Source organism: Akebia trifoliata, chromosome 13 (genome assembly GCF_017979445.1).
Source record: "Akebia trifoliata isolate Shusen 1 chromosome 13, ASM1797944v1, whole genome shotgun sequence".
Lineage (NCBI taxonomy): Eukaryota > Viridiplantae > Streptophyta > Magnoliopsida > Ranunculales > Lardizabalaceae > Akebia > Akebia trifoliata.
Genome location: NC_141387.1, coordinates 13,495,943 through 13,508,709, shown reverse-complemented (window position 1 = coordinate 13,508,709; position 12,767 = coordinate 13,495,943). Strand labels below are relative to the sequence as shown.

General features: G+C 33.5%; 2 protein-coding genes across 6 annotated transcripts; one reads left to right on the top strand and one right to left on the bottom strand.

Annotated features, from left to right (window-relative positions):
* The first annotated feature begins 1,150 nt into the window (after positions 1 to 1,150).
* Positions 1,151 to 5,593, top strand: LOC147387936 (Protein kinase superfamily protein). Of its 5 annotated transcripts, none has more exons than XM_086421260.1 (8): positions 1,166 to 1,309; positions 1,776 to 1,832; positions 1,915 to 2,225; positions 2,525 to 2,666; positions 2,758 to 3,096; positions 3,173 to 3,427; positions 3,526 to 3,659; positions 5,322 to 5,593. In XM_086421260.1, exons 4-8 carry the CDS (start codon positions 2,531 to 2,533, stop codon positions 5,520 to 5,522), a joined length of 1,065 nt encoding a protein of 354 aa, XP_086277386.1. In that variant the 5' UTR covers positions 1,166 to 1,309; positions 1,776 to 1,832; positions 1,915 to 2,225; positions 2,525 to 2,530; the 3' UTR covers positions 5,523 to 5,593. The 5 variants fall into 5 exon arrangements, with proteins under 5 accessions (XP_086277384.1, XP_086277386.1, XP_086277387.1 ...); XM_086421261.1 differs by having other exon boundaries at positions 1,776 to 2,044; positions 2,127 to 2,225; XM_086421259.1 differs by having other exon boundaries at positions 1,776 to 2,225.
* A 2,281-nt stretch (positions 5,594 to 7,874) lies between these two features.
* FAP3 (Chalcone-flavanone isomerase family protein) lies at positions 7,875 to 12,767 on the bottom strand. The gene is made up of 5 exons (XM_086421944.1): positions 12,388 to 12,767; positions 10,799 to 10,900; positions 8,706 to 8,840; positions 8,399 to 8,613; positions 7,875 to 8,285 (listed from the first exon to the last, which is right to left on the bottom strand). Exons 1-5 carry the CDS (start codon positions 12,605 to 12,607, stop codon positions 8,127 to 8,129), a joined length of 831 nt encoding a protein of 276 aa, XP_086278070.1. The 5' UTR covers positions 12,608 to 12,767; the 3' UTR covers positions 7,875 to 8,126.

Genomic DNA, 12,767 nt, shown 5'->3' with positions numbered 1-12,767 from the left:
AGTTGAAGACAGTCATGCATCATCAGTAACCACGGATACGTAGCCCAAGATAATTATTTTTAATGTCTCATGATTAGTATCTCGAGGATTTATAATACGATGGTATTAGTCAAATACAATTATTTTTAATGTCACATCCTTAATATCTGGAGGATATTTAAATCGATGGTGTTGATTAAATCTCATGTGAAATCGATTAGAAATTGATTCTCTTTTTTTATTTATTTATTATTGAAATTGATTAGAGTTGGTTTTAAAATGAAATCAAACCGATAGGAATCATTAGATTTTATCCGATGGTTACTCACGAGTACCTAAAACCGAATTTTGTCATTTTTTATATTGTATATTATTTAAGATTTTCTTATATTTTAAAAATTAATATGTATTATATAAATTTATTCAAATTTTCATACAAACTATGTACTGGAGTTTAAAATTTGTCACCACTTCTAAAAGTTTAATACTCTTAGAGAAGATGAATTTTAATTTTAATTTTTTTTAAAAATAAATATTAACTCTCATCTTTAATAAAATAAATAATAATTAAATGGATATTTTGTACATAATATATTGATATTTTAAAGAAAAATACATTTTATAATGATTTAAAATATATTTTTCCATTCGATTCTTCGGAATCGAAATTAATTGGGTACTCGTGTTTCCACTTATTTTAGAGCTGAAACCGATAAAAATAAGAATCAGAGAAAAATATAATGATTTTGGTTCTCTACTCCTTAAGAACCGAACCAGAACCAACCCATTGACACCCCTATTCTGACTCCAAATCCCTAATTATCAGATCAAAGCAAATCATGAATCAATTCTGCCTATTCAAATAAAAATTAAATTAAATATATAAATATCTAAAAGTAATTTTTAATATTTTAAATAATTATTTATTTTATTTTTTATTCTACAAAACAATTTTTAATATTTTATATATAAGTATAACTGGATAACTCGGTCGACTTCTGACCCAACTCAGTACTTTTCAGTTGATTCAGCAAGTTGGTTTCATCAAGTTTTTGCCGATTTGACTCGGTCGAGTTTCAGTCGACACGAAACCGACGTCCAGTCCAATTTGCTTTTCTTTTTTTCCTGTTTTGAACTTTCACGTGTTGAAAACACTCAAAAATGTTTGTCCTACTTCTACAGTTCAGAAACAATAAAAGCTCTCTCTTTTCAGAGTTTTTGAAAGAGTACTACAATGTGAAGCCTTTCAGCTGTAAACAAATTATTATCTTTGAAGATAATTTGTATCTTTCTAAGAAGAACTCAAAAGTTGGATTGGTTCTTCTCTCTGGTAAGATCTTATATCTGGAATTTTAAAAGAAAGAAATCAATTTACATTAACTTTCTGTAGCTCATCTTCTGTTTTGTTCTTCTGGGCTGGGCTGGGCTGGGCTGTCTTAGATTTCTCTTATTGATTTAGATTTTGATTGGGTATGAGTTAATTTTCTTTGTTTGATGTTATTTTACTGTTTATTTTAATTGATTCATCAATACTTGCAATACCCATTGAGGATTAAATGGATCCGAACAAGCGATCGATCAATAGTACAATTTTTTCTTTGTGGTGTGACCTCTGATTTCTTTGAATTTTTATCTCTGAATCGAAATAAATGGGCTTATTTTTATTTATTTTTTGTTTGATTACATACCTTTTGTATCTTAGTAAGGGTCAAGAATTCTGAATCTATCAATCAATTCTGAGTTCTGATGATGAATGTCTCAGTGTTCTCTTCTTTTGCTTTAATTTTCTGTTGCAGCATCAATTGATCATTGTTGATCGTGTTTGTTGAGTGTATATTTTCCTCCACTCTCAGGTGAGTCACACCCAATTAAGCCCCATGACCCTCTTATATTCATAGTTCTCCCCTTCTCTAACATATCGGTCTTTTGGATTAGTTGGTTGGTTCACTGGTTTGTATAGGTCACGGGTTCGAATCTTTCCACCCTTATGGGCGAGGGAGAGACTCTCAGGTGAGTCACACCTTAGTTAAGTACCGTGATCGGTTAACATGATATCAGAGCACAGGTTCGTATAGGTCACAGGTTCGAATCTTTCCACCCTTATGGGTGAGAGGGAGTGTTGAGTTTATATTTTCCTTCTCTCTCAGGTGAGTCACACCCCAGTTATGCCGCATGACCCTATTCTATTCATAGTTCCCCCCTTCTCCAACAGATCGGTCTTTTGGAGTAGTTGGTTCGTTAACAATGTAAGATATAGAATACATCACTTGATAATGTGTCTAATGTTCTTTTTTCGATTTCATTTTGTAGAAATTAATGGGCTATTTTGAATTACGTAATTTGGTAGTGTTCATCAAACAATACGATGTAATAAATGACACCTCCACATCTCGTTTCTTTAAATCTCCATGCATGTGTTTATATATCTTTTTGGTTCATATGAATCTATCAGAAAAGATCAATTAACACTAATATGCATGTTTTATATAAGTAAATGATTTCACGGGGTACCCTGACTTCTCTAAATTTCTGTTTCAATGTATAGAAATAAATGGGCAATACTGCAATGTTAGCATTCTACATCACAGTAAGCTGTGTTGCCTTCGTTATATCAAAGATAGTTATCTCAATTCTCCTCTACAAAAGATGGAGAAGAAAGCACCAAGTTTTTCAAGATAGCATGTCAGGTACAAATACTAATCTTTCTTTCAGAGAGAATTATTTGAAGATTTGAACCTAAAGATAATCGAAATTCTGACACATAAACTACCACAAAAGGTGGAAAAATGGTGATGTTTCGGTCTCCAACGATGCAATATTTAACGTCGGAAGTGTTCTTGAAGAAGACAATGAGGCTAACCAACAAGGATATAATCGGGTCCGGAGGCTATGGAACGGTGTACAGACTAACAATAGATGATTCCACCTCTTTTGCCGTAAAAAGACTTAACAAGGGTAGTGCAGACAGAGATCGAGGATTCGAAAGAGAGCTTGAAGCAATGGGGGATATAAAACATAGGAACATTGTCACTCTTCATGGATACTACACTGCCCTTCACTACAATCTTCTCATATATGATCTTATGCCCAATGGAAGTTTGGATGTATTGCTTCATGGTATGAAATTTAAACCTAAACGATACATAGAAAATTGCTATCTCGAATTTTTCTTACAAAACAGATTCTAATGCAGGAAGATCAACTGACAAGAAGCCTTTAGATTGGACTTCAAGATATAGAATAGCAGTTGGTGCTGCACGGGGCATATCATACCTTCATCATGATTGTATCCCTCACATAATCCATAGAGATATTAAATCGAGCAATATCTTGTTGGATCAAAATATGGAAGCTCGGGTGTCTGATTTTGGTTTAGCGACGTTAATGGAGCCAGATAAGACTCATGTTTCAACATTCGTTGCTGGAACTTTTGGTTACTTAGCTCCTGGTATAGTATTAAAAATAAATAAATAAAACTTTAATGGTTCTCTCCCCCTCGCTCCTTAGTCTTGTTATTCATACATAGTGCAATTGTGTTTGATGTAGAATATTTTGACACGGGAAGAGCAACAGCAAAAGGGGATGTTTACAGCTTTGGTGTTGTTTTACTTGAGCTTTTAACTGGAAAAAGACCAATGGATGAAGCGTTTATTGAAGAGGGAACTAAGCTAGTGACATGGGTAATTCCTACACTCTATAGAATACAAGTTTCAACAGATTAAAGGTTATCTTGTTTTCGTTGAGATACACTAAGCTCTATATCTTAGTTGTATAAAATCCCGTTCATTCAATTCTATCTAAAGCCATGTCTTATGCTAGTTCAAGTGTGTTTATACATGTCTCACTACATAGATCCACATTCTTTTTGGTCTCTGCCTTGCTGTTTTAGAACATTCAACTTGCATGTTTCTTCTAAATGTTGGCATAATTGGCACTATCTTTTATACCCTACTGTGGTAGTCATAATTGGAAAAATAACTAAAAGAGACATTTTTAACATCATTCACTACATGTTTTTGCCCGTAGTGTCTTATTCTAATTCTACACGAAGCTTATTTCCTTGTGCCTTCATAGACATGGTCTCTTCTTGTTCTCTATTTATCACTTCTAGATGAGTACAACCTTTGGAACAAAGACACGGACACGTGCCAATGTCTGACAGGGGTAGAAAGTGTCAGACATACTGATCCCACAAACCAGATATCCTATCCATAAAATTTATTCTACATGTCGAGAGACATTTTTAGAATATTTGAGTTCATTTAAGTAAACACTATAGAAAGTATTTATAAATAAGTGGATATATATTAACAACATATAGATAATACACAAAAGCAAATTATTTAAATAAAGTTAAAGATTTGCTTGATTAAGTATGTTGGCATGTGTCTGACACATAGGTATGATATAGTGTCTGACATAGCAAAGTCCTAGAAAATGGGAGTGTCTCCACTGGCCATCCATGGATTGTTCACAGTTTGGCACCCTCCATTGTATATAAATAAACTTCCATACGCTGATACACGATGTGGGGTCTTGAGCCTCGACTTGTGAAGCACAAGGGAAGCAGTTCAATATCAGACTTCAAAAAATCCATGGCCTTTGTTCAAAAGTAATCTGACATTATTACAAAGAGAAAAATCATTCGATTATAGAATGCCATGAACAAAAAACTTCAATTATCCAACAATAGAGACTCAATCCCCCAAAGTTCGCAATAGATGACGAAAAGTAAAAAAGTGATGCTTCCCTATTTTTTGTTATTTATCTATCTGCAAAGATATGCTTGTTGACATGTCCTGACACACATTGCAGTGCCCCTTCTTTTAGTGATACCTTCTTCAAAGAAAAAAAAATTAATTCTAAAATAGGACAGGATTGCTCCACACACTACTTTTAAGTTCTTAATACAACTGTAGTTGTTTAATGGTCTTCCTTCTTATATGTCTATTCGTATTTTTTATTTTTTTCATAGTTCCGTGGCTATGGAAATGTTTTCTTTTACCTTTCATTAATTTCTTTCTTATTTAAAAAGAAAATCTGATTTGAAAATAATTAAATAAAATACTTTAGTATGTGCCCAGAGATCTATGCATATTGGGCTTCTCAAAGCTATCATGCCAAGTCCAAGTACCTCGTAAATTCTAGTTGAGTACTAGTAACCAATAACTACCTTCGAATAGATTGTTAAATCAGATCTGCATCTTGAATTCCACCTTTAAATCATAAAGAGAGATTTTTCTTTTTAAATTCGTCAGTCATTAGAAATGCTTGCTAATCCTTTTTCTTACATGATCTATCACGTAAAATATTTAAAAACATTGTGTCACATGTTGTAACAGGTGAAAGCAGTTGTGAACAAGGAGACAGAAGAGCATGCCATTGATAGTAGCTTAGGATGTTGTCCTCTCAATGAAGTTAAGAATGTATTTAATATAGCATTGATGTGCCTTGAATCAGAGCCCTCCAAGAGACCAACCATGGCCGAGGTTCTCAAGATGCTGGAACAGATGAAGTTAGATATACTTGTACGGGATTCTTGAGTTCTTCAAATACATTCTCCTTTTCACAGATTAATATTTATTATTTTCAATGAAACATAGACTTGGTCTTATGTAGCACTACTGACCTAACTGATGCACAAACAAAATCTTATTATTGGGTTACTTCTAACTTTTTTCCAAAGCATGTCTTCTGACGTGTTTAACAATTCAAAGCCTACAAGTTTCCTCATAAATATCCATACTATGTTCATTGGTACCAGATGAAATCAAACATGCATGCTACGTCATGGTAACCTAAAAGTGTTAAATGAGCTAAAAGGTTGATCTTAGTTTGAACTATATAATATGAATCATACTTTTACAAAAGTATATATTTTTACTGGTTTCAAGAGTCAAAAGCGTGGATTTCAAAGTGATTAAAGTTTGTTGACACAAGTGGCTTGTATTGTCGGGGGGATCGGGCTCGTTTTTCTTCTTTAGCTTGTCAACTTGAACAGCTTTTTCTAATGAATTTTACTAATCCAAAAGAAAAAACTTTGGTGACACCGAAAGTAAATGTCGGTAAAGTATGTAAAAGTCAAGGATTAATATGTATTCATTTTCTAATCAACAAATGAATTTTGAACTCCTAAACAAAAGGAATAACTGGATTAAACAATGTGAAATGTAAACAAAGAAATACAGTAAAGGAAAGAAGTACATATTGTCAAACAATTTTCTATCCTATGGCATGAATCTCCATGGTTGTTGCTTAATTGGGATAAAGAGGAAGGAAAGTCTGTCATTAATTTATTATCACCAAGAATTGATAATTTCAGAAGATTAGAAGCCAAATAAATAAAAAACTATACACAATTAGTAGAAGATTTCACAATATGTACAATAATTTAGAATAAATTCATCTTCAAATGTGCATGCCATTAACTACAACTGACAAGATTAGTTTATACTATTGTCATGGTATGAGGAGTTAATTGTGGTGATTCTTATGCCTTCTATCATCCTTCACCATGCTACGAGGATCATATCTTTTAAACATTTAATTATACTTCAACAAAGCACAGTCTTTAGTAGTTAAAGCACTTAAGAAAAGATCAAAGAGTAGCATAGCGTGGAGTTTGGAAGATCAGTCTAAAGAAGAACTTGGTGTTAAATGAGATTTCATGATTGATTGAAGGAAGACAGGTTTTAACATTGGAGTAGAGAACAAAAGGAGAAAACTTGAAAGCCAGATTCCAAAAGTTGATCAATATAGAGGAGATTAGTACTTGGATGCAAAAGATCTAGGTTAAGTGGCTCAAAAAGAAGATGATAATAAGATAATTTTTCCATAGAATAGTGATGTAGTAAGATAGAACCAAGTACCCACGAAGCAATGAATTCCTTGGGGCCACCCACCAGGGTCAGATTATCCCTCGACTCAACTAGTTGCACTTAGGACTTTCCGAGGGGGAGGTGCGTGCGACCGTGGGATTAGTCTCACCCGAAGGGTGGGGATACCCATGATAAGAAAAAAAAAAAGAAGATAGAACCGAGATCCAATTGAAAATATTATTTTCTATTAATAAACAACACAGATAACAAGATAGAGAGATCCGAAGATCTATTATACTAAAAGGAAAGAAAACAAAATGACAGATGAATGATAGATATGGGAGATACTTCCACCCAACAGCAAGGAATACCGCACTCGATCAACATACCTAATTGGAGCCTTTGTTTTTTGCTTTTCCACTAGAGGGTGATTACTTTAGTGATTGCTACTTTTTGCTTCTTTTTTTTCAAGGACTTTGGAAGGTACTAATTAACTTGTTTGAAGGAAGAGAGGATGATACAAATGCTATTTTTCAAATATTACAGCCACCCTATTTCTTTGGATCAGGCTATTTAGTGAGTTTAGGAGTTTTTTTTTTTTTTTTTTGGGGGGGGGGGGTAGGATTTCATTTTCAAGTGTGAATCACCACCTTAACTTTTTGTTTGCTTTGCCTTCTTTGCTTCCTTTAGATAGGTCTTCTCCACCTCCTAAGTTGGTAACTTCTCTTTCTATCCTTGCCAATAAAATTTAGCACTTACGAAAAAAATTTATTTAAGGATACTGCTACAGAGCAATCGAATGGTTCCACCCAATGCCAAGAGAGAAGTCAAATTCATGTCAAATAGTGTAAATGCTTGAAGATCCCTAAGTCCGTACATTCTGACCTGTAACTGTGTGTGCAGGATCCTGTTATATGAGAAGTTTACAGACCATTATTATACAGTATTTAAATATACAAGGAATGTGTGACTTTTAAAATAAATTACCATAAAATACCATCTGAAGATGGAGGAATTCTTTTGGACAATCAAATAAGTGGTGAAACTTAGAATTTCAATATCCATTGAAGAAAAAGATGAAAAGATAAATCTATTAGCTTTTTGGCTCCAAATCTGATAGTCATACCCTATGAAAATAAAGATGGGGTCATCGTTTCCACACTTGGTGATTTATATGTGTGCATAATACTAGCCAATGGTTGAGAAATATTACATTTTTATGGAAGAAGTTCTCAAAATGAATGGCAACTAGAAACTAAAGCAATCGGATAATAACTGAACTAGCAACTCTTTTAACGAAAAAACAGTCAAACCAATTCGTAATTGCATCTACTTGAGCACCATTGCCAATCCATTGGAAACTGAGGCTTTTAGGGAAGGTGAAACTGGAGCATCCCCGAAAAAGACATCGAAGAGTGCTAAAGTGACATTCATTGATTCGATTGTAGCATCCACTGTAGAAGGTAACCCATTAGATGAGATGCAAATCTGCAAATACCCATCAAATCATCTTATATATAATGTCAATAAGCTCAAATTAGAAGAAAATACTGGGAAAAAAAAGGTAGGAAATTGAAGTCATTTGCTTTTAATCATCTTACTAGCATCTTGGATGGGTCTATCCAAATCAAGAATATGAGGGTTCCTTTCTTAAGAGGACGCCCTTGAAAGATGGTACGGAATGTTGAGAGCGCAGATTCATCAACAGGAGTGGGTGCTTTGATTCTCGGAGAGATGGCATCGTCCAAGGCATCCCAAAAGGTCTTACCATCGATGTCTCTCACCAGAACAATCTGCAATGATTTCTCCAGAGGAGCTTTACATGAAAAAGTTTATATCAGTATCTTAAAACGGAGTTTTTTTCACTTTTCTAGCAATCTAGCATTCCTAAAAGTACACAACTCTTACCCTGAAAAATTGAGTCAAACAAGGATGAATTATCTTGAACATCTGCCTTTAATTTTTCTATAACAGACTGATTTGCATATAGCCCTGCAGCATAGACTTTGACACCGATAATTGCGAAAACCTTCTCCCTATATCCTGCAATCATGTCCATTTATGAAGCATAAGGACAAAGGAGAAGAGGAATAAATGTTGCAATTTCTGATTGGTATGCACTTATGTGAAGATGTATGTGGAACATGGAAGTTATGACCTTAGGAGTTCGTCACACAATGACGAGGTTGGCCACATAGTCTTAATTAGTCTAAGTGAAATTGAGGTTTACATGCCTTCAAACCTATGTAATAAGGAGACGACAATTTTAGGTTTTATGTTGCATCAACAAATATGGGCATACACACACCTTAACATATGTGCTAACACATAAAATGGTGTCACCATTTATTTCACACATGCACCACAACATACGTCCTAACATGTTAACATGCTGTCAACATTATTTTGATGATTTTCTTGAAATGGGGACCTCTGAAAGAGGGTTGATGTAATCCATTCTCCATGCATTAAGTTATTTAGTCATTGAACACAAAGATAGTTTATATAAGAAACCAACTTCTAGAAATTAATGGTGTATAGAAATGTTTTCTTTTACTTTTCATATATTTTTTTCTTTGACACTTTTACGAGGAATGTTAGGAAGCAACCTCTTCAAGGGTGTATCTCCCTAACAGCCCACCAAAAGACTAAAAGATCAACCTGACTAGGCAATCTGATTTCACATTCTTGAGATAATTAAAAAAATAAAAAATTATTTTCTATCCTTTCTCTCTTATTTCTTCTCTATAGCAGATTAAATAAATAGAAACCCCACCGAAATATTATCTACATTGTGTTCTCGAACAAATCTAGAAACCCATAAGTACTACTGAATTGTTCTTTTATTTTTATTTTTTTACTTATTAATAGATTCTTTTACCTATAAAAAAAAAAGAGAAAAGAACAACCACCACCAACAACAAGAGATGTTGGGCTTATAGATTTGGTCCAAGAACGGGGCCACTCGAAACCATCATAAAACCACAGAAGGTTAAGTGTCATCTCATACCTGCGTCAGACACCAACACAAGTTTGTGTCCCTGTTACATAGCTTTAAACAGAGCCGTGCACCATAACTTAGTTAAGGGGACTTGACTCTCTATTTCATATGCCAATTTGGTCCACGTTCTGTCTTGCTTTATTTATTTATTTCTCTGTCAAATTATTATTCCTGATGGAGTAAAAATACATTTTGCTACCCATAAGGAGGAGGATCCGTTGAGATAAAAGAGTATCTATTGAATTTTGATTTACAATGCTTGGTTTTCCCATTGTAGTCACTGTCTAACAATAGATCCATCCTCTATAAACACCCCCAAGACCACCTTGGCCAATCAGATAATTAATATTAAATCTGTGATTGATGCCTTCAAGACACTATAAGGAAAGTTTTTAATGGCATGAAGCTCTCTTTCTTTCATATTCACAATTGGAAATGGTTGATCATCAGAGATGGGTGAGAAGGTCATTCTTACACCTCTATTAGGTTTTCCTACAAATGGAATACTTTAGTCGATTTCATTTCTTAGCCTAACGAGTTGTAATGCTTGCGTTATCCAATGAGCACTAGTGTGGCCATTGAAAGAGAAGAGGACATGGAGGGATAAATGATGAAAACAAAGAAAATGATGAGGCGTGTAGTTTATTATGCTGTCTTATAGAAAAAAAAAAAAAAAGTCTTATCGAAAAAAAAAAATGTATATAGATTATAACGAATCTGTCTAGTTTATCCAAAAAACTTTACGTTCTCTAAAAGTATGCACTAACAATAAAGAAAACATGTCCTACAAGTTCTTTATAGAGGAACCATTGAGTTTGACGAACATGCAAGTTAAACTTCAAAATATCCATGATTTCTCTTTTGCCATAAAAATAAATAAATAAATAATTCTACAAGTATGAATGAACTAAGAAATGTCAACAAAAAAAAAAGATAAAAAGATTTACTTCTGGTTTAGATTTATTGTTTGTACATGTGCATGGAAATCATAGTAACTGACCTATGCCAAGCAAAGACAAAGAATCCGAGCAGCCTGGAAGGCTCAATGATGTTTGAAATTTGACATTGGTAGTAGGCTCTACGACGTATTCTTCGCTTCCAACTACAGACATGAAGTCGGCAAGAAGGAGTTGATTAAATTTCATATGAGTCAATCAATGCAAATAGCTTTTGTAGAATAAGATATATATATATGGGGGCGGATCATGGGACATATGTAAAAACAATGGTTTTTCAAAATATGGGTTAGACGTTTCGGACTGAGCTGATTTTTTGTGAGGGTGTTCTCTATGATGAGAAGATCATCCTCGCAAAAAACCAACTCAATCTGAAACTTCTAAGTCTATCAAAAGTGGTTTACAAATTATAGGTAAAACATCAATGCTCCACATTCTAAATCACTTTAGATGGGGTTAGTCGTTTCAGATTGGACTGATTTTTTTTTTAGGATGATCTTCTCATCATAGAGATCATCCTCACAAAAAATCAGCTCAATCAAAAATTATTATTATTACATTGTTATATATATATATATATATAGAGAGAGAGAGAGAGAGAGAGAGAGAGACTATTAATATGAATCTTTCTGTTCTAATAAAGCAATGCTACATTGGTAAGAACATATCATCGTTAGACCTATGGTCTGTGTGGTCCAATGAATCTCATGATTACTCATATTTTAGAAAATGGATACCATCAAATAAAAGGAAAGGTAATAATGAAGCAATCCTTATGTCATTAAAATTCTAAAAGGGGATTTCTCTTTAAAGTAATCAGAAAGTTACCTTGATGGGTACGAAACTCTCTAATTGAGAATTCTAGGCCCTCTTGCTCTGGTCTATAAAAGAGGAATGACATTCCCTTATGAAGGATTGATTTCCAACGATCTCCACATCAATCTCTATAGTTTTACTGATTGTTGATCATTAAAAAATGGGTTTCACCATCAATAACAGTACTCTAACCATTCAATTAAGTTTCACATTAGGGAGATTTATTATATTGGTTTATTCTTGGTATTCTTGATTCAATCATCAACATCAATGGAAAAGGCTACGCTCTAATCTTTTTGTAGTTAATTGATTATTTTTCCACATTATATAACCGTGATTTTGATATCAAAAGGTTATTAAAGTCATGTTGGATGATGAAAATTCAGACCAAGAATCACATACCATGATCCTCACAATATAGGATTCATGGGTTCAACAGTATATGTTTAAATTGTTATATCTAATAAAATGGTTGTAAACCAACAACCCGATCTCAAGTTTCCAACCCTAGAATTCATTTACATTTTATATATATATATATATATATTTTTTTTTTTTTTCTTTAGGAAATGTAAGTGCATTCCATGATGTTCTTTAAGTAACAAACAGTGGGTTTCCCATATTTTCCTCAACAATGCACCAAATTGACACCAAGAAATATAATAAAATAAATTGAGAAGCATATGAACTAGAGATAATTATAAGAAAAATCACAAACATTGTAGAGAAGAGCTTATTTAAACTTTAATCAACAAACACTAGACATAAATAGAAGTAGAATAATATGAGAAACATAGAATAAACAATGAAATTTTACCTGAAGAAGAATAAACTTTGGGGACCAAATGGCTTGAAAAAAATCTCTTGGCCTTAGATTTGGTTGTGAGATTGGATGCTGAAAGGGTATGATAGAATTGACTTGAAATTGGAATTTGGTTTCTTTCCACACAAAGGAGTTTGGTAGATTTAGAGATGATGGGTGATGGAGCTGAGATTATTAGTGAAAATGGAGCTGAAATCAACCCAAAAACAACCATTTTTGAAATTCTATAATTTTGGTCTCTCTCACTCTGTTTCTTCCCCTCTCAGCTCTCAAATCCCATTAGAGATTTAGAATATCTACCTAAGCTATGTACCGTTAGTTTCCCTCGAGATTCGTGCAAATTTAGAAAGAGCATTCATTGCTATAGTTGCCGG